This window comes from Neolamprologus multifasciatus, chromosome 23 (genome assembly GCF_963576455.1).
Source record: "Neolamprologus multifasciatus chromosome 23, fNeoMul1.2, whole genome shotgun sequence".
Classification (NCBI taxonomy): Eukaryota; Metazoa; Chordata; class Actinopteri; order Cichliformes; family Cichlidae; genus Neolamprologus; species Neolamprologus multifasciatus.
Window position 1 is genome coordinate 31,001,561 of NC_140460.1, and position 22,640 is coordinate 31,024,200.

General features: G+C 40.9%; 1 protein-coding gene across 1 annotated transcript in view; it reads right to left on the bottom strand.

Annotated features, from left to right (window-relative positions):
- The window catches only part of nid2a (nidogen 2a (osteonidogen)), a 52,816-nt gene that overhangs the window by 9,244 nt on the left and 20,932 nt on the right, over positions 1–22,640 (bottom strand). Inside the window, exons 9-26 of the mRNA XM_085150701.1 lie at positions 22,302–22,341; positions 21,857–21,966; positions 21,627–21,760; positions 20,745–20,856; positions 20,221–20,421; positions 19,910–20,140; positions 10,927–11,067; positions 8,475–8,603; positions 6,811–6,936; positions 6,270–6,403; positions 6,013–6,118; positions 5,255–5,382; positions 4,834–4,939; positions 2,418–2,551; positions 2,003–2,108; positions 949–1,078; positions 744–844; positions 466–638 (exon numbers count right to left, since the gene is read on the bottom strand). Of these exons, the coding sequence (XP_085006827.1) occupies positions 466–638; positions 744–844; positions 949–1,078; positions 2,003–2,108; positions 2,418–2,551; positions 4,834–4,939; positions 5,255–5,382; positions 6,013–6,118; positions 6,270–6,403; positions 6,811–6,936; positions 8,475–8,603; positions 10,927–11,067; positions 19,910–20,140; positions 20,221–20,421; positions 20,745–20,856; positions 21,627–21,760; positions 21,857–21,966; positions 22,302–22,341 (2,342 nt within the window). The remainder of the gene's footprint in view (positions 1–465; positions 639–743; positions 845–948; positions 1,079–2,002; positions 2,109–2,417; positions 2,552–4,833; positions 4,940–5,254; positions 5,383–6,012; positions 6,119–6,269; positions 6,404–6,810; positions 6,937–8,474; positions 8,604–10,926; positions 11,068–19,909; positions 20,141–20,220; positions 20,422–20,744; positions 20,857–21,626; positions 21,761–21,856; positions 21,967–22,301; positions 22,342–22,640) is intronic.

Below are 22,640 nucleotides of genomic sequence, written 5' to 3' on the forward strand. Positions count from 1 at the left end.
AGTTCTTCCTCCCCGCTGTCACCAAGTGCTTGCTTATTGGGGACTGCCTATTCACTGGGGTTCTTTCTCTAATATTTTAGGTCGTTTTTCCTAAAGTATAAAGTGCCCTGAGATGACTAAAAATAACTAAACAAAATAACTAAAACACCATACTTATATATCTGACAGATTTAAAACTTCCTACCCAAATATGTAATACTTTATATTTATATACATAATATTTATTATACTAGTCAGATATTTTCTATAATCGAGGTGCAGGGTATTCACAATGACATACAATTTGAAATACAGGATGTGAAGTCAGTTTTTACTTATAATTCTGAGACATAATTCTGCTTAAGACATAATGCTGACAGTTTTTTTCTTTCTTTCTTTTAAGTAGCAAACAAATTTACTACAAAAATTAACAAAGATTAAAAAAATCATTTTATAGAGTATGTGATCTACCCATTAATTTCTTACATGTAGAGCCAATAGTGTTTTGGATCGTCTTTCGTCTAGTCTGGTCCCGTTGAGAGGCAGCGCTCCTATTTTCTGGCCCTGAGCGTACAGCAGTGTGATGCCAGTGTTTGTGGGAGGGGTGACATCTGGACGGGATGTTGGACGCACCGTAGGCGGTGGCACTGACGAGATGCCTGGGATGTGATTGGTTCGATAAAAATGTTTGAGTCATAATTAGTGAAAGACAAAACTTATATAATACAGTACAATGACATGTATCTTTGACGATTATTGCTTACATGCAGGTTTGACAGCATCATCTGATTTGGTTCCGGGAACCATGTGTCCACTCTGGTCCACACACCAACAGTAGTTGGTCTCCCCGTAACACTGGACTGGACTGGGATGGTGCAGGCAAACGGAAAAATCAGAAGCTTTTTAAACAGCAATGCAATTATTTTTTTCTTGAGAACTTCCTTTGATGACTGCATATCTGCTGCTTACCTGAACTCTCCATCTGGCTCACACTGAGGTACATACTGCTGTGGGCCAGGTTTTCCACCATAGTGCTCAATCAAACTGGCTCTCCATCGCTCACACATGCTCTCAGGGCGTTCTGTTGGAGTCACTGCAACTAAGGGGAAGCCAAAAACCCCAAAACAACCCATCAGTACTTCCATTCATAAAGCTAAAGATAAATTACAAGTCAGATGATATTCTTCTGTAGTTCATCATTATTTAATCAATTATACTTTCAGGATGTTCCCTACTTTGCTGAGTTTATACTACAGTGTTAGTTGGAGGCTAATGGTGAGGGGATACCTCGTGTTTAAAGAGGCACACATATACACACATCATACTTTTGTCAGAAATATTTACTACGTTCAAATCCCTTTAATGACTCGTTTTATTGGACAGCATTAAAACTAAACCTCAGAGCATTTCTGGCTTCTACTTGTGTTTACGCTAGCCTCGCTCTCTCTGTGTCAATTTTGAAAGTGAGACTTTGCTGTTTGTAGACTGAGAAGGAGAGGAGGACACAATTTGAAAGGGAACAGTTCTCTATTGTGAGATAAAGACAAACCAAACAATTAAATGCAGTTAGCTTTTCCAGAAGTGTTTATTATAGTGGCAGTTAGCATGTTGCAATTTAGTCTTCTGGATCAATTGGTTTTGCTTCTATTTAATGTTCAGACTACCCACTAAATATGGTGGTTTGGAAAAGAGCAACAACTGGCAAACTAGGATGGCAATGAGTTATGTGGAAGTGGATAAAAACAGATAGAAAAAAAGTTTACAATTGAATTTGAACAAAATAAATTTGTCAGTATGACTAAATCAGACAAATTGCCTGTGGCCAGATATCTTCAGATCCTAAACCAAATGTGAGTGAGAAATGTTGTCATTATGAAATAATAAACCTCGTTTGCAGTTCATAGACTATATATTAAAGATGTACTTGTTTGGCAGCTACAACTTAGGCATTTTGTCTGTTGTATTCTTGGTGATTTAAAACTGGTTGTGAGAGGTGAGGGGGCTGGGGGTGAAGAAGTCTCACCTGGTCTGTCACAGTCTACAGGTGCTGCACCAGGTGGAGTCCTGGTTCCTGCTCTCTCCTCTCCTCTACTGTCCACACACCAACAATAGCCAGTGGAGCCATGGCACTGAAATAAAGATGAGAAATACATTCCATTTTGGGGAATTCCTTGACCTTTATTTGATAAACAGTGAAGAGTTTTCAGACATGAAAGAAGGGAGGAAGAGTGGTGGAAACCACACAGCAAAGCTCCCTGAGTGAGAGTCGAACATAGACTGCTGTGTTGAGCTTTTCAGCATAAAGTTGCCTGCTCAACCACGTGAGCTAAACTAACACCAATAAAAACAGTCTTAAGATAAACAAAAAGAAATCACTGATAAAAGCCAAAGAAGAAACTGTAGTTATTCACTAAATAAATATAAAGTCAGAGTTTCACCTGCTGAGGTAGATACTGTCCTTCTGCATCACACTGTGGTTTGTAGACTCCAGTTATGGGCTGTCCATCAGCACTGGTGGTCTTTACACTGTCTCTGTGGTGCTCACAGTGAGTTTTAGCACGCTCTGGTTGAACTGAATGAGAAAAAAGAAAAAAGGAAATTGATGCCTTGTTGTGCCAACAGGAAATAAACCTGAATAAAAACAAAAAACAATCTGAATGAAGTACGGGCCACTGGAATACCAACAGCACCCAGAGAGAACAACTGCTCCTGAAGGAAAAGGGCTCCACTAAAACTTTAATATTTGTGGACGCTATTATTACTGCGTGTCACCCCTCCCAGGGTATGGGCCTCCAAAGGTACTGTAGATCTCCAGAGATTTCTGTCCTGGGCCATTATTTCTAGTTGGGTCCAGATCTTTTTTGCTTCTGCCTCGAGGTCCTGTCGTCAGGTGTTTCTTGGGCGGCCTCTCTTTCACTTGCCTTGGGGATTCCACCTGAGAGCCTGCCTGGTGATGTTGGTTGGTATTTTGCGTAAAGCGTGCCCTACCAAGTACTAGGGCTGGGCCATATTATACCGTTCATGGTAATACCGGTATAATGTTCACCTAGGGACCATTTGTGATCCAAGGACACCACTTACCTTTAGTGGATATTATACATGGTTATGCTCAGGATATGTCAGCCCATTTATACTGGAAATGCCCTTTGGTTAAACTTTCAGCAAGGAATTTGCATTTGCACTGTTAAATTTTTATATAGCTTTAATGCACATAAAAAACAGCTGCTTGTTTAAGTGAAAATAAATGGATGGTTTGTTTTGCGCTAGTAATGTTGTGGAGTTGTATTTTGTATTTTGTCTCGCATCAATTATATCGTCAGTTATATTGTTATCGCAAATTTTCAAGTATATATCGTGATAAATATTTTTGGCCATATCGCCCTGCTCTACTCAGCACCATCTTCTCTGCCTGATTTCTTCCTTAGCAGCGAGTTGACAGGTTATTTCCCATAGTTTGATGTTACTGATTGTGTCTGGCCAGCGAATGTGGAGAATCCTTCTGAGACAGCTGTTGAGGAATGTCTGGATTTTCCTATTTGAGATTTTATTTGTCTTCCAGGTTTCAGCCCCTTACAGCAGTACTGACTTCACGTTGGAGTTGAACAGTCGGATCTTGGTAGTCAGGGTCATCTCTCTGGATGCCCAAATGTTCTTAAGCTGGATGAAGGCGGCTCCTGCTTTGCCAATCCTTGTCTTGACATCTGCATCGGTTCCACCTAGTTAAGTAAAAGAGTGTATTTCCTCAGGGGACTTCTACTAAGGATGACTGGGTTGTTACTATTGGAGTTGATCCTAAGGATTTTGGTCTTCTCCTTGTTGATGATGAGTCCAACCTGTGCTGATGCGGCTGCCAATATGCTGGTCTTTTCTTGGAGCTCCTCAAAGTGTTCAGACCATCTTTTCATCTATTGCACTAGTTCTGTGATGGCCTTTCCCTCTTTGTCCTTGATGGGTCATTCTGGCTTGCTGTACTTCCCAGACAATTTCTTGATTATTGCGTAAAGGTGTTTCATGTTACCATTGTATGCTGCCTGTTCTGCTTCAGCTCCCAGTCCATCTATGTAGACATTCTTGTATTCCTATTCCGCTTGGGCCTTGGCTTTATCTGCCCTAGTCCTGCTGTTGTTTACTGCCACCTTCTTGTGTTTTCTCTCTTATATCTTGCCCAAGGTCTCAGCTGTGAGCCATTCTTTATGATGCTGTTTCTTTATTCCGACCACTTCTTCACTGATTGTTCTCAGTGTCTTCTTTATGGTCTGCCAATTGGCCTGTATGCTGCTTTTCTCCTCTCCCTGGTGCAGCTAATTAAGCACCTTGATCTTGCTCTTGAACTGAACTCCTCCCTTTATCTTTAATTGACTGACATCATACTTTGCTCTACGTTGTGTTGTTTTTGTCCAGTTCTTCTTTAACTTCAGCTGCATGTTGGCTACTACAAGATGGTGGTCAGATGCCACATCTGCTCCTCTTCTCACCCTAACATCCTGGAGAGATCTTCTAAACTTCTTGCTAATGCTGATGTGGTCAGTCTGGTTCTCTGTCACACTGTCCGGTGATACCCAGGTTCTTTTGCGGATCCACTTGTGCGGGAAAATGCTACCTCCGATGACCAGGTTGTTGAATGCACACAAATCAACGAATCTCTGCCCATTATCATTCATCACTCCCAGCCCATGTATCCCTATGATTTGATCATATCCTGTGCTGTCAAACCCAATCTTAGGTTCACATTAAAATCTCCCATAAGGATAATGATGTCTCTGATTCGGAACGCTAGATTGCTAACAAACAGACAGACAGAAAACCAAACAAATGGAACTGATTACATAAATCTTTGGGGGGGAACAGCCTCACCTGGTCTGTCACAGTCTACAGGTGCTGCACCAGGTGGAGTCCTGGTTCCTGCTCTCTCCTCTCCTCTACTGTCTACACACCAACAATAGCCAGTGGAGCCATGGCACTGAAATAAAGATGAGAAATACATTATTTTGGGGGCATTTTGACCTTCATTTGATTAGCAATTAAGTGTTTTCAGACAGGAAAGACACACAGCAAAAGCAACTGGGTCAGAATCAAACACAGGCCGCTGCATTGAGCCCTGTAGTTTACATTTGCCTGCTCAACCAGGAGAGCTAAACTGCCACCAACAAATGATTTGTTAGGAAGAACAAAAAGAAGTTATAGACAAAGGTCAAAGAGAAACTGTAGTTATTCACTAAATAAATAAAAAGTATAAATATATAAAAACGTAATATATAAAAAGTTACAGTTTCACCTGCTGAGGTAGATACTGTCCTTCTGCATCACACTGTGGTACATAGACTCCAGTTATAGGATTTCCGTCTGGACTGGTGGCCTTCACGCTGTCTCTGTGGTGCTCACAGTGAGTTTTGAGACGCTCATCTGAAAGAGAATATTTAAACACTGATCTAAATCTCTCTGTGTCAACAGCAAATAAACCTGTGTAAAACAATCTGAATCAAGTACGGGCCACTAGAATACCAACAGCATCCAAAGAGCACCATTGCTCCTCATGGGCAAAGGCTATACAAAAACAGTGATATTTTGTTTTTATGATACAAAACTTTATCATCATTATACAAGAATGTGTAACAAAATCATTAATAATTACATTTCATTACAACATGCTGACGTCAGTCTGGTTTTTAAGGTTAGCTTTGACCTTGAGTGTTAACAATGAAAGTCAAAGTCAATTGGTTAGCCAACCTCGGTACTCATGTCCCCCAAGACCCTGTATATTGTTATGAAGTTTGAATGTAGTCTGTATAAACTGGTGAGTAACATAAAATGTTTACTACTTTTCACATTTGGTGTGACCTGAACTGATTGTCACTAAAATGGAATTAGCTCAAGCTGTTATTGTGGTCTGCCATCACAAATCATACACAAAGGCCAATCCAAAACTATATATTCGCAACAGTGGACGCTAGTTTGCTAACAAACAAACAGAGAGACAACCAAACCAATGGAACTGATTACATACATCCTGTCTTTGGAAGGAAACAGTCTCACCTGGTCTGTCACAGTCTACAGGTGCTGCACCAGGTGGAGTCCTGGTTCCTGCTCTCTCCTCTCCTCTACTGTCCACACACCAACAATAGCCAGTGGAGCCATGGCACTGAAATAAAGATGAGAAATACATTCCATTTTGGGGCATTTTGGACTTTATTTGATAAACAGTGAAGAGTTTTCAGACATGAAAGAAGGGAGGAAGAGTGGCAGAAGAAACTGTAGTTATTCACTTAATATATAAATCGTCACAGTTTCACCTGCTGAGGTAGATACTGTCCTTCTGCATCACACTGTGGTACATAGGCTCCAACTATAGGATATCCATCAGCACTGGTGGTCTTTACGCTGTCTCTGTGGTGCTCACAGCGAGTTTTAAGACGCTCCGGTCGATCTGAATGAGAAAAAAAACACAAAGACAGAAAAAAGCTATTAGGAAAAATAACAAACAAACCAGAAAAAAGCATAAATTCCCGAGTTGCAAGAGACAGTCTGTCAACATCAGAAGTTTCTGACTGGCAAAGACACCTGTTTGGAAAGTCAAGGGTGAACAGTTCAATCCCACCTGAAATCACAAAGCCCCTCTAGGGTTAAGGCACAAAGAGCTTCTAGTGTAAAGCTATGAACCATATCAAAAGCCCTTGTCAGCAGGGACATATATTAGCCCTCGACACAACCCCTTAGTGGTTAAAATCAGACTGAATTGGAGTGTTTGCCTTTAAACCAAAGGCATCTTTTGCAAAGGCACTGGTTGACTAGATTTAGAATACAATAATACAATATCCATGGAGTGCTACTGACCTTCCTGCTGAGAGCAGTAGAAACCATTCCCAAAAAACCCCAGCTGACACTGACACTGGAAAGATCCCAGTCCATTAATACATCTGGCATTGATGTGACATGGAGAAGAGCTGCACTCATCTATATCTGAAAAAGAGAAAAAAACAGAAGGAGAGAAAGGAGTCAACAACCACAACTGGACTGGAAACTGCACTGCCAATACAACTAAACACTCACACAAAAATACTACCTGGCTGCTTAATAGATGTTATTTACTTCAGTGGTGATTTATCAGTAGTATGATTATCTAAATGTAAAGTATTATACTTAGTGTTATTTTTTCTTTCTTTTTTTTCTTCTTTTTTTTGGGGGGGGGGCCTCAAAGAAAGTTCATCAAAAGTTCACACTGTTGCGTGAAAGGAGGACATGTATGCGCGCACACATTCACAGACAGACACACAAACACACACACACAGACCTTGCTCCTCCACACATTCCAAAGCAACAAACACATTGTGCCATTGCTCCATTTGTCTTTCCCTTAACCCCCACCCGCCCTGTCTAATCTCACCCTGTCGTTCTCACATTAGTTCTGTTCTCACATTTCTCATCTATCCTCCCCTCTGCCTGTGTTTTCTAGCTTTTTGCAGCTGTGGATGAAGAAATATTGTAGCTCTGCTTGGACAAACAAGTGGACCTTTTTCCAAATATTCAACTCATTTTGGAACTTGGAGGACAAAATGCTCCGAGAACACTTCTCAGGGGGGCAGTTAGTCCAGCTGACAACGGATAAAATGCAACAAAGGCAGAATGGAAGAATGATGTGGTTGCCACAAAATATATGTGTGCACATATTTGGTTAAAATTTGCATTTGCATCAAAGGTACGGTATGTGAAAGCACACAGGATGCCACAGCTTAAAAAGTCAGCAGAAACCCGCACGTTTCTAAGCAGAGATTGATAAAACTGACACGGTGTTATGGCTTCCAGTTGATTTCTTTGCACACAGGGGATATTCTTAAGTGGGAATTCTGAAATGCTAAACATTCGGTTTAGTTGAAATTAACTGTCTGTTCGCTGAAGCTAATCATCAGCCCTCCACCACCGTCATCATCATCATCATCAACCGAGGGACTGGATCCTCTCTAGAGAAGCAATTGAATAACACCGAGCGCCACAACACCAGTCACCTGGCTAGCCAGCTGACAAATAGTGAAAATTTTCAAAATAAGAGCTCATAAGAAAGGGTTTTCCAACAATAAACTGATGATAGATGATGCAACACATGTCAGTTCTTATGCAGACCAACTGAAAATGTTCACACTTGTTGCTGATGATGTGATTAAACTGATAGGAGGCAGTTCAGAATGTGCCGGCTGCAAGTGTCGCAAGGAAGTTGATATCAGCCCTTAATGTAAACAATCTGAGAGGCAAAAGACGAAGAATTCATGCAAGAGATAGCAAAAGAGGTGGACGAGAAGTAAAAGAACATAGAAAAGAAGCACAACATTTTTGGCTTCTAATGAAATTATTGGATACAGTTCCATTGATTGATGTCAAGACATTCATGTTTCCCTCAGAGCGACCCGTAATAACTGATGAGATCTACTGACTTTGCAAAAAAATTTCCTCTCACATTTTATACAGATGTTTTGTGCATTTCTTGAAGGAATTTCCAAACTCACCAACACAGGTACGCCCATCGTAGCCAAATTCGTAGCCCCTCTGGCAGTGACAGCGGTGACTCCCAGGCAGGTTCACACACTCAGAATTATCCCCACATGTGCCCAAACCCTCAGCGCACTCATCTATGTCTGCAGAGAGGGAGACAGAGAAATTAGCTTTTCTTTAAATTTACAAGTCTGTAAATCAGGAATTCCTTGTCAACACATGTAAAAGCTGTAATTAGGGCTCATTACTGGTGCTTTTACTGTATAAAAAGAAAAAGCAAGGTTTCATAGGACCCTGTGCAGTCTAGGAGTACACCCTTAACAGCTTCTAAAGGAATTAAGAGGGTAAATAACAGTCAGGTGCTTCCCTTGATTAAGCGATCATCACCAAGTTTGAGCACCTCTAGAAAAGCAGGGGTTTTGGCAGTTTGCTGTTCTGACACATCCAGGTGTGTGCTAACACAATGCCACAATCTTCCAAGAAGTAAATGGTAGTCAGTACAACTGACGAGTTACAACTCAGACTCTACAGACCTCAGTTAGCATGTTAAATATTAAACGTTGGTGGAGGAGTGATGATTCAGGGTTAATTTGAGGGACCTGGGGACTTTGTAGCCATTAAGTCGACCAGGATCTCCTCTGCATACCAAAGTATTCTAGACAAATGTCAGGCCATCTGTCTTACAGCTGAAGCTTGGACATACTTTGGCTATGCAAAAGGATAAGAATCTCAAGCGTGCCAACAAATCTACAACAGAAATGCTGAAAAAGAAAAGAATCAAGGTGTTGCATCAAACCATTCGAAGTCCAGATCTTTACCCGATTAATATGTGTGGAGGGACATTAACCCTTTAAGACCTGCCATAGAACCAAGTCCGCCAGAGCTTATATTATATTTTTCATGCTGTGGAGCCATTTTTGGGAGCATTTCAAGTTGCTATACATCAATACAACCATTATAGCCCAGATTGTAATAATATGTCTGCATTAAGTGCATAGTAATTACATAAATTGCAAAAAAGTGCAATAAACTACAAAAAAATTGAAAATCGTTTTTGTTTTTTTAACATATATTTCTAGTTAGAGAAATTTAAGAGACTTATCCCTCAAAACGGTAAATACAAAAAAGTTGCACAAAATAGTTTCCCACCACAGGAAATTTATTTTGAGTGTCTTCATAGTTTGATTTTTGAAATACACCAATTTTTATATACTGCAGGAAAAATGAAAATAAATATTATAATGCAAATTTGCAAAAAAGCAGCATATGCATTAAAATAAACAATTTCCAGCAGTGCAATATGAGTCCTAAGCATCCCAGAAATGACACAGAAAGTCATAAAGTCAAACATAACTTTTAAAAACACCAGTATAGGCTCATGAGGCCCTGATGGTAAAAAAAAAACTACATTTCCGCAAAATGACGTCACTTCCGGTTTCGGGCAGGACATGGAGAACATGCGATAGTTCGCGCTGACGTCTATTCCAACGTAGGAAGTGTTTCAAACAGCTGATCGGATCGGCAAAGCGTGTTTCTGGAATATTATGTTTTTGTTGCTGCAAGTGCTTTTTATGCAGTTTTTGCAAAGCTATATGTGGAAGGAAACTGTGACCGAGGACAAGCTGATGGCATAAGATGTAAGTACAACTCCTCCGGTTTCATATGCAAAACAAATGATTGCGCTAGCTTACATGGTTGCAGTGCTACCCGGATTTAAATTAGTTACGCAAAACAGAGCGTGCCCGCTCTGACCGGTTTTAAAGGGTTAAGAGAACTGTGCAGAAACGAATGCCTGCAAACTTCAATGACCTGAAGTGGCACTGCAAAGAATAATGAGCCAAAACTCCTCCACAACAACGTGAAATAATGATAAGTCGTAAAGAAAACAATTACTTCAAGTTATTGCTGCTAAACTGAGAAATGGTGGCGAGTCTTGTGCACATTTTTTTTCCTCACATGACTGTAAAATGCATTGTGTAATACAACATGGAGATCATCTGAGCAGAAAGGCGCACTGAGGCCCATCCATGAGAACTTAGGATGAGCCTGGGGCTTTCTTTGCTGTCAGCAGCGAAAAAGACCTGCTGCTGGGCTAATGACAGACCACACACCAGCTTGAAGTCCTGAAGGCCCTTTTAACTTGAAAATTAACCTTGAAGAGACGGCTGGAGAGGAAGGATGAAGAAAAGAAAAAAAAAGAAAAGAAAAAAGAAAAGAGTGATTACAGACGATTCTGCTCAACCAGCCTGTACTTGACCCCTCTACACTGGCTGGACAGATGTTGATAAAACACAGAAAAACTGTCTTGGACTTCGACATTTTGTATGCGACAGAAAACGCTAGACTAAACAAAGGCAGAGGAAGCACTCTGTACATAAACCATCTCATTGCTGCACAGTATATCCACAGAAGAATTCACTCTATGTGCTTGTTCACAGAAGGACCGACACAGACACAGATAGATACCGTAACAGTTGTGCCCATCTCCTGTATAACCAGTAGCGCACTGGCACTGGAAAGCCAGGTCCTCTAACGGGATGCACTGGGCTGTGGTGTCACAGTCGTGGGTCCCGGCATAGCAAGGGTTGTACAGCTCAGGGCCTGGAGCTTCCATTTCATGAGGGAAGAAAAAGAAAGGATTGTGTTTTTAATCACAGTGGATGCAACTTAACAGTGACCGAGAGTGACAGTGGAAAATTACTCCAAGATTCCTAACAGTGCTGCTGGAGAGAGGATCCGTTTGGACACCAGGTGTCTATGATTTTTAGGGTCGAGTACAATAACTCAGTTTTGTCTGAATTTAGAAACAGGTCATCCAGATCTTTATGTCTTTTATACATGCCTACAGTCTAACTAGTTGGTATTTGTCATCTGGTTTCATGGATAGATAAGCTGGGTATCATCTGCATAGCAGAGAAAATGTATGCTATTCCTTCTAATAATGCTGGCTAAGGATAGCATGTATAATGTAAATAGAATTGGCTCTTGCAAGGAATCCTGTGGAATAATTAACCTTAGTGTGTGTGAAGAGGACTTCCCATTTACACAAATAAGTAAGCTTAAGTACTTTTTATATGCTAACTTTCATATAACTCCCTGTAACCAGTGTCTAATATAATTTCCTTATTTAATATAATATATATACTTCTGCCATGTTGGATTTTTCATGTTCAAAGTTTCATTTGAGGTCAGCCTTAAAAATAATTCAATATTTCCTCTATTTCAGACATTATTTTGTCTTACACTGGCTCTGTATGATGACAAGGAGAGACCATATCCCTGTTCTAGTCATCTCAGTCAAATTGTTTTGGCTATGGTTACAGAAGCCCCACCCACTTGCTGGTAAAACCTTCTGTTTAGGAGTAGCAGCCAATGAGACGAAAGATGGCCTAAAGAGCCAAAAGCAGGTAAAATGGCTTGTTTCAGGTAACCTGATGGAAATCATGCAAAGCTACTCTATTAGAAAAAAAATTGCTTGTGTACTGTCAGTAATGTCCTGTTGTCCATTTGATTTCATTTTCATTTTCTAGTCTTTCAAAGCACATTAAAAGTGGCACCTTCAACAAATGTTAAAAAAGAAAGAATTTAAAGAAGCAGACAATAACATTAACAGACATTATGATCTGAAAATAAACTGCATTAGACATAAAAGAGCAACATTGTTAAAGCTGGTGTGAGAAAATTCAACCAGACAACCACACAAAATCTGCTACACACCAAATATCCTGAACTCAGATCAACTGAGGTCTGGATTATTTAGTGAAACGTCAATGATTAGGGCAATGATTACAGGGCAAGTTAACCAAACACACATGTAAAATCACTCCAGACAAACTCCCACAGGACGGACTCCTCTTAGGAAGCAACTCCCTTCATCTCCATGTTCTCTACGTTCAACATATGGACATGCTTAGACGCATATGGGGGGGGGGGGGGGGGGGGGGGGTTAGACACATGGACAGAGGGATGAGTGAGCGGATGTGAGTTCAGGGTTTCTTCATACTGCTGCGTGGCTCAGACAGACAATTTCAAAAACAAACCTCAGACTAATTTTGAGAAAATCAGAAATATAAACGAAAGAGCAAAGAAAACCATGGGGGAAAAAACAGAAATGTTAAAGATGAATAAATATGCTTCAAATTGTTTCTGTACAGCAGGATACAGCAATGATCCTGGCACTGTTATAAGAATGCTCCAACTCTTATTTTTTTGTATTATTATAACTTTAACATTAAGCAATATTATAGTGTCGTTAAAACAAGTCTCAGCATCTTTGATCGATAACTTTGGTCTCGTGTCATGTAAAAATATTATCTAATGTAAAATACCCCACACTGCTCATGCATTCTTTAAATATTCCTTCTACCCACACAATTTAAATATTGGCCCAAATATGGAATTTAGATTCGGCTCAAACACAAACCTTCAGTTTCTGCATAGTTTCGCTTTTATTTCAAGGACATCTATAGTTAGTCGGGTCCAGTTGGCTGGGATGTAAAATATTCTCAGTTATGCACATGAACACATCTGTTATAATATCTGTTTTTAATAATCTTAGAGTGTTTCATGCTGGGCTTTTGCTTTACTGTCAGCTTCATCATATGCCATAAACAACGATACACTTGCACATAAACAAAAACAAACATACACACACGCAGCTTGTTTTCATCTCCTGAGGCCAGAGAGCAATTTTGGCTCATTATCACAGAGATAGAGAGAGAGAGAGAGAGAGAGAGAGAGAGACCCTGCAAAGTCTGAATGTGGCGGTAAAGAAGGGGAGATGAGAGGGTGAGATACACATGGACTGAAGAAAAGGCTGAGGGATAATTAAAGAGAGAGAGAATGGGAGAAGCACGCACGCATGCACACACACACACACACACACACACACACACACACACACCATCATCATCATCATCATCATCATCATCAAAGTGGTGAGTGCAGTTTCCCACCTGTTGCTTTTCAAAAATCTCCTCCACACACACATAAACACGTAGACACAAACAAACTGGGTTTATGCACTGGACACTTAAAGTCCAGCAACACTGAATCATCTGAATGCACTAAAAGCTGGATTTAAGTGGTTTATCGGGCTAAAAAAAAAAACAGCACAGCTAAGGAGAAAACTACCCAAATGAATCCATAGTGGTGTCAACAGTTAGCTAAAGGGAGGCTGGAAATAAAAAACTAACTGCAGGCATGGTGCTTAAAACATGGGGGCAATTAACATGCAGTTCTTTTAAAATATGCAGCTTTGGCTTTTGCACTACGGGGAATGTACAACAGGGGCCCGAGTCTCATTAACAGACTCAGACTCTTTAAAATGACGAGATGTTTGTTCAAAGCAAAATCCAGATAATTAAGACAAATATGAATCATTTTAGGTCTAAAATGAAATCTAAATTGGCCATAGGTGTGAATGTGGGAGTGAATGTGAGTGCGAATGATTGTCTGTCTCTGTATGTTAGCCCTGCGACAGACGGGTGACCTGTCCAGGGTGTACCCCGCCTCTCGCCCTATGACAGCTGAGATAGGTTTCAGCGCCCCCCGCGACCCTGAAAAGGATAAGCGGAAGCGAATGGATGGATGAATCATTTTAGCGGCACCGTGGCACGGTGGGGTCTTTCTGTACGGAGTTTACATGTTCTCACAGGGACGATTGTGGCTCAAGAGTTGGGTGTTCGTCTTGTAATCGGAAAGTTGCCGGTTCGAGCCCCAGTCTCGGTCGTTGTGTCCTTGGGCAAGACACTTCACCTACTGTCTACTGGTGATGGCCAGAGGGGCCGATGGCAGCCTCACTTCTGTCAGTCTGCCCCAGGGCAGCTGTGGCTACAACTGTAGCTTGCCTTCACCAGTGTATGAATGTGAGAGTGCATGAATAGTGGAATTGTAAAGTGCTTTGAGGGGTCCCGAAAAGCGCTATATAAATGCAATCCATTATTATTATTATTATTATCACCATGTTGCGTGGGTTCTCCCCGGTTGTACCGGCTTCCTTCCACAGTCCAAAGACATGCAGTTAGTGGGGATAGGAAAACACTAAATTGCCTATGGGTGTGAATGTGAGTGCAAATGGTTGTCTTTGTCTATCTGTTAGCCCTGAGACAGACTGGTGACCTGTCCAGGATGTACCCTGCCTCCCACCTTAAGACAGCTGGGATAGGCTTCAGATGGATGAATAATTTCAAATATTTACTTCAAAACTATTTACTCCAATACTTTAAATAACAGGTGGCTACATTAGATTCAATTAAATCATTAAAAATAGGGGGCCCTCAATAAACTATACCACAACTAGTTAATTTGCAGTTTAATAAAGCGTATGCGTGAGTAGAAAGCCAAGTGTGCTAGTGGAGTAGGCAGGTCCACCAATTTTAGCTTGACACTAATGTACGTAACAATGTAACAAATCTACTGGTTTACCTGTCAGTTCAGCGTCTTTTCTTCCACAATTCTCATGACATCACTAGTCAGCTATTCTACCTGGCAACCCCCATTCAAGACACCCCTCCCCCCCCCCCCCCCCCCCCCCACACACACACACACACACACACTCCACAGCACACATGTATGCCCTCTGTGTGACAGGCTCATACTTGACCCATGTTTACAAAATCCCTTATCCCCAAAAGCTCTTCCAGCTGTGGTCTGGGTGGATCATTGTGTGTGAACATGTGCATGTGTGAGATATGTCATCATAACGTTTTTAATCAGCGTGCTGACGTCTCAACAACAGATTCCTGGTCTGAATCCAAAAACAAGGTGGTGGTGTCTGTCTCAAATTCTTTTTCAGACTTCATTTTCCCGTCATCTTACAAGGTCACGTATCCAACTGTCACTATCTGCTTTTCAGCAGACAAAGTGGGTAAAGACAGCACAACTGCTGCATGTTGACAGAAAAAGAACACAACACATGTTCTGTCCTGTGTTTATATATCTATGAACATTTTTTCTTCCATTGTTTTAAGGAGAGCAGATGAAGATAATGGACATAAAAATTAAAAACAATGCGGGAAAAATTGTTGAAAAACTTTTCATCTAATGTAACATAATTCATCTAAAAGGATCTTTTCTTTGGCTTAGCAAGCCACAAAGACCTCTGTGATTCTCAAAGTGCTTGATTTACCATTCACTTGGGTGCAGTAAAGCTTTAACAACGATAAAACTGTAAATAGGAAAGATTACATCAAATATGCCTGTCAACCACACACACTCCCCAAACACATTCAAATCCAACCCATACCTTGGATAGCACAGGACCTGACTGCCTACAGTTACTATTCTGTGAACAACGCAGCGAAAAATAAAATGTAAGTTGTAGGACGCAGTTGAATTCCGAATGATCCTTTATTCTTTTGATACCTAAAGACCTTCGATCAATTCAATTTCATCACTTATTTGAAATCATGTCAAAGTTCTAGCAGAAGTGCCCAGATGTTCTTTTCCAAGGTCATTACCTCCAGCTGTTCTTTCCCAGGCCATCAAAGAAACATAGTAAATGGTAAACTGGTTCTTATATAGCACTTTTCTACTCTTCTGAGCACTCAAAGCACTTTACACAACTTGTGCATTCACCCAAGCACATTTTCTTAATTCACACACAGATTCATACTACAATGGATGCATTGGAGAGCAATGTGGTATCTTGCCCAAGGATATTTGGCATGCAGACCAGGGGAAGCCAGGAATCGAACCACCAACCTTCCGATCAGTAGATGACCTGCTCTACCGCCTGAGCTACTTGATTCAATTCATCCATCCATTCGCTTCCGCTTATCCTTCTCAGGGTTGCGGGGGGCACTGGAGCCTATCTCAGCTGTCATAGGACTAGAGGGTACACCCTGGACAGGTCGCCAGTCTGTCCCAGTGCTAACACACAGAGACAGACAACCATTTGCACTCACATTCACTCCCGCATTCACACCTATGGACAATTTGGATTAATCAGTTAACCTATCCCCACAAGCTGCATGTCTTTGGACGGTGGGACTAAGCCAGAGTACCCGGAGGGAACCCACGCAAACACGGGGAGAACATTCAATTCATTTCAGTTCAATTCAATTCAATTTATATAGAACCAAATCACAAAAACAGTTGCCTCAAGAGGCTTTGTATTCTAAGGTAAAGACCCTAAAATACTACAGAGAAAACCCCAACAATCAGATAACCCCACTCTCTTTTAACAGAAAGCAGATGTCTTTGATTTGTCTTCCTCCCCTCACCCCCAACCGGTGGTAGCAAAGTCTGCCCCTCCCTAAATTTCTGGTTCTGCCAGAGGTTTCTTCCCGTTAAAAGGAAGTTTTTCTTCCCACTTTCTCCAAAGCCTTAGCTAATAGGGGGTTATCTTATTGTTGTCTAAATTTTTAGGGTCTTTATCTTACAATATAAAGCCCCTTAAGGCAACTGTTGTTGTGATTTGACATTACAAATAAAATCAAATTAAAATGAATTGAAGAAAACTCCAGCACAGCCAGGCTCATGGAGGTACAGCAATCTGTTGTGACTGGTTGGGGAGGGGTAAGAAAGGAAGACTGAACTAAAGAGACAATGTGGAAGTCAGCCAGAGATTAACAATAACTAATGATGAAATACGATGCTGTGTCCCAAAAGGTTGATTGTGTTCATCTGGACGTGGCGTTTTCAGTGGGAGAAACGTTTCGTCGCCCATCCAAGTGACTCCTTCAGTCTCAGCTGACTGCAGGTTTCCTCAATCTTATAAACAGTACATTTGCATAATGACTGAAACCAGCCCACTGAAGGAACAATGGGCTGTGAGGTCAGTTCCTTGATCATTAGATTAAGGTGAAGAAGAATAAGAAATGCTCAGTGCACCATGGGAAACCCCCAGCAGCCTAAGTCTATTGGGACGTACCAAGGGAGGGTTCAGTGTCACCTGTCATCCAATCCTTACTATAAGCTTCATCAAAAGGGAAAGTTTTGAGCCTAATCTTAAATCTAGAATAAAGGCTGTCTATCTCCCAATTCCAAAGTGGAAGCTGGTTCCACAGAAGAGAGGTACTTTTAAATACCCTCCTTCCCATCCTGGAGAGGCCATCCACAGTTTCTCAGCTGAGAACCAGAGACTCAGACTCTGAGCTGCTAATTGTCAGCCACCACACACAAGTGGATCCAGTGTGAAAGTGAGTTTACTAAAACTCACATCCTCTGCCTCTTCATGGCTCCTAAAAATTCTGTCCATAAAAGTTGTAAACAGAGTTAGTTGCACCAATAATACTTTAATAATTATAACAATTACTGAGTAGTATTCCAAGCACATTACTTTTTTATTCCTAGGTTGCAGACGATAAGGCAGAACACAAACTTGGGGGCAAATGCCACAGAACCAAACCAATCTGGTTTGGTGGTTTTGGCTTGTGCTCTGGAAACAGAAGGTGCTTTTAAAAACAGAGTCCAACAGTAAGGCAAATCTTTTTTTTTTCAACACTGAGATTTTTTTTCCACTCATGCTAAGTTCTCATTAAATTCTGTTGGCCTGCTCCTTGACCAGCTCTTTTGGTTAACTGTGTTAACACATGTCTGGATTCATCTGCAGCTGAATTTGTTAAAATCCTTAAAGACAGCTGTGACAGCTGTGACGTAAACTGTGGTTCAAATTATCCTTAAAAGGGTCTGGTGTGTCTGCCCCATGGTAGACACTGAAGTGAAAATGGAGACATTATGACAACATTTTCTATGGTTTCAATCTGTAAATCCACAGCATGTGTTCTTAAACCTGTGCTCTATCCAACTCTGTGCCATTGGTTTGGCTGAGGTTTCTGTGGCAACCCTGCAAAAATTAATAGCTGAATGGTTAAAGGCTCTGGAAGAGAAGTCATGTTTCCAACACTGTAGGCATTGACTGAAGCTGAAAGACTGAAGTTACAAAATATGTGCTACAACCATTCTCGGGACTAGTCTGGCTTGTGTTGTTGGTCCATCCAAGTTATAACATACAAAGAACTGAAGTGAAAGCAAGTGTTAAAAATGATGGGACTTGTCCACTGCAGTCACTATCTGTGGTTTTCATATTGTATTCTTTATTATTATCTTTGATGGAGTTTTGTGTGCTTCTCTCTTTCCTCTGCCGAACTCTGTTGCGACTCCCTTTGCTGTTACGGCCCACTTGTCAACCAGTTAGCATTCGACAACAGACAGCTTGATCTGCATCCAGCAACGTGCAGTTGGGTTTTTGGAAGACTGCAAAGGAAGATGTTTGTGGTGGGTGAAAACCCCTCACCAGAAACTGTCCATATGGAATGCCATACGCAAACAGACACAACTGGTAGATCATAAAATATACATGACAGGGATGGTCTGAAATCCATTTAGCCATTAGAACCATAAGATTTGTTGATTTAGACTTTAAATTGTTTCAGTTTGGAGAACAGCCTGGTTTTTTGGTCATCATGTATGACTGTATCATGTATCAGAGTATCTAATAGATGTTTTTATGACAGCTTGCTGAGAAACAGTTTGAGCAACTTGTGTGAACGTGGCATATTGCATAGAGGGCTTTGAGTACTCTGGGAGAGTAAAAAAGCGCTATATAACAATCAGTCCATTTACCATTTAAAGAAAAATGTCAGCTCAAAAAATTGTCACAGTTATCGACACCTCCAGTCATTAAGTGAACTGCAGTGTCAGTTATCTTTTCATGAGTTTAGGTTCATAAAATGTGTGCAACCTTGTAAACACTGTCCATTGTACCATGCGTTATTTATCTTATATTACAAGTAGGGGAATGGCATGTGTACTAAATACCTATATCTATATACCAAGTATCATGAAAATGATAACTTTTTCACTTTTGGCACAAAAAATGCCAGCTGGCCTGCTAACCACACCCATGCTGGCAATTACAGCGTGAAGCAAATGTAGTTGATTTACCGAATACTTTTATAATTTTATAACAAGGGGAAACTACTCAAGACAGTATTTTCTTATGTCAGCTTGCAATCTGTCTCTGTCGGCAGGGAAAGACAAATATTATCCCGAAACCAAACAGTCCCTTCATGAATCAAACGCCCTATTGATGTGGGCCATAGCAATCACTTGGCGAGCACATTTCTGTCTAGACAGACTTCAGTAGACAAATTCTTCCTGCTAATGTTAGCTAAAATTTAATGTTATTCTTATTATTTTTTATCGCTGGCCAATAAATACTTTTTTAAACTGCTGTTGTGTTGTGTTGTTGTTTGCTGTTCATGTGTCTAAATTTGTTGACTTGATTTTATAAGAACTTTGCATTATGTGTGGTCAGAGGCTTGACAAGTCGCAAATGTTCACTTTACTTCAGGTCAAAGCACTACTTGCTATGGTCGATTTAAGAAAACACTACCATGTTAAAACTCACACATTATACGAGTAAATATGTAGTATATACAGTAACTGGACCACCTGTGAATTGCTATTAAAGTGTGATCTCTGTAAACATAGTTTGTCTCACCTCTAACTGGGCTGATTTTGTTGGTGATGGCGTATCTCAGGATCCGCTCCTCCTTCACAAACATGACAAACACCCTCTCCATAAGGATCTGCAAAGTCTCCGGGGTGGCAGCTTGGTTGTTGTGTGGGCAGTCACGGTAGGTGATATTCTGTTTCAGCTGGAAAGAGAAGGACTCGGACCCTCGGTCTGCTGTAACCACTGAATACTCTCTAATAGAGGTGGAGGTTGCAACTGTAGAAAGAGAGATGGAGTCACTTTAAGCAACAAAAAGGGCAATCGAATGATGTATACTTTTCAATCCTTGACTTTACCTGAGGGGTAGTACTGGTAAGTCTCTTTGAAGGGCTCCATGGTAACTTCAGCACCAGGAGGAAGGAAGGGCACACTGCCGCTGATTACAGTACCCACGGTTAGGTGGTTGTGGTCATCGAGGCCACGGGCCGTCTGAATAATTAACAAGCGCTGGTTGCCAGGGTAAAATACAACCTCTGCGTGACGACTGAACTCAGCACCTTGTAACACAAATAATCATCAATCTTTTATTTACTGGTTTATATATAACAAACATGCAGAAGCTACATTTCAGAAAAAGTGCAGTTTCTACAATGGTTACACACTAACACAACCACACAGCTGTTTCCCATTAGTGAGGGGAGGGGGAAGACTGATATCACATCACATCCCTGGAGACACTACATCTGGCTGGGAGACCAGAAACACACACATGCAAAGAAACAGACACACGATGTCCTTGCTATTAAGGAGTTCCCTCATGTCTCTCCAGAATGTCAAGAATCAGGACGTACAAGGCAAAAAACTGTGCAAACATGTTTACCTGTCAGTTTGAATCCCGCTTGGCTATTCTGCAGCTCCAAAGCAAACAGCCATCCAAATAGCTCTCCAATGGGTGCAACTGGCATCAGTGCCCAGCCCACTGGTTCTGGTACCTGACCAAGAGAGATAAAGTTTGCTAAGTTGACTAAGTTTACGTAAATGATGCAAGACATTAAGATGTTAATTTTTTCAGAGGCTTTTTAACCAACATATTTCAATTTCCTTTCCTTAAAAATGATTAAATCCAAGGTGGATTTGAAAAAATTGTGGTTGAAAAAAATACTGAAACACCAAAAACTCGAATTCCCCCAATGGACACTTAAGGCTGAGTGTGAAATCATCCTATATACTTTGGTACACAGAGGAGTTTATAGTTGGCTTAATGTCATGACATTAAACATTGATGGACTCAGACTCTACAGGCCTCAGCATGCCCACGCTGCATGCTGTAGAGTCTGAGATGTAGTTCTTGGTCTGACATTGGAATGAATTCACTGGGATTTCCATTATGTTAACACACCTCAATGCTCCAGACCAGCAAACTGACAAAACTTTTATAGAGGTGCTCAAACCTGCTGATGTCAATTAATCAAAAACATTTGATTAGCAAAGATTTAGGGTTACCCTCTTAATTCCTGTGGAAGCAGTAAGGGTATGCTTAGTTTGTCTCACGTCTACGTGCAGTCCTCTGAAAACTTTCTTTTTCATGACTGTAAGTTAAACCTTGCTCCTGATCTCCTGATCTGATAAGTTAGCCCCACTCTGAATGCTTACCAGATTGGTTCCTTAAATTTGTTATGGAAAAAGTACTGGCTGTCTTAATCTTAATTACAACATAGAAGAAGCTTGTACACGATTAATGGGGCTGTTTTTCAGGTTGTACCTCGCTGATGGCAGTATACGCCCTCCCGTCTCCCACCACAATGTAGGCATGGAGATCAATGTTGTTCAGCGATACTGGAGTCGACCCCACATACACAGTGCCGCTCACCTTACCGCTAACACGCTGGGGGGCACCTGGATGAGCAGCACAGAACGCACACAACAAAGCAGCTTTAATATGTAAAGACAACCAATGGGCACAGCACTTAGAAAAAATGGCCAAGATCTAACCATCAGGCAGACACTGGCGTCCATTTCCATAGAAGCCTGGTTGGCAGTGACAGCAGAAGCCTGTGGCATAGTCAGTGCAAAATGCATTCTGGGAGCACTGCTGCAGGAATCTAAATGAGAAGGAGAAAGTTGTAGTTTTAAGTACGATCGGTGCTTTTTTGATATGTATTCATGGCATCAGACAAGGCATGAGAATGGACAAGTGTCAGATCAAGCAGACACTAACTTAAAATATTATTTCTGCAGGAAAGAGCTTTTCTTTTTTTAAGAAAGATCTTCAGATTCTGAGAAAGCAACTTTTACTCTTTACACTGTTTTGAACAAATCTCAGTGTTGTTAAGACACCTAATATAGTCGTCTTTGATGTCTTTTCAATGTCTTACCAACAATGTCTGATTGGCTGTGTAGGTAAGCAAATTAAATAGCATGTCTACTCTTTACATACCTGGCACATGTTTCCTTATTCTCTGTAGTATATTGAATCACTATGAGAGAGAAAAAAACTAAGATTAGAGGAAACATGATACATAGATAATACACGACATTTAAACTCATTAGCCTAATGTTTCCACTCTAATGCTTCAGTTATACCCACTACATTGGTTAGTTTGCGCTCCACTGGTGACATCATCACTCAGCCATATTCATTTAAGCTCTCTGTTATGGCGCAGGTACTTGCAGTATTCTCCTGAACAGTAAATGTTGCTACTCAGACAAAACCTTCATATTGCTGATGGTTCAGGGGGAGAAGAGTTTTTCCGACTAAGTCTTTATCTTTAAAGTC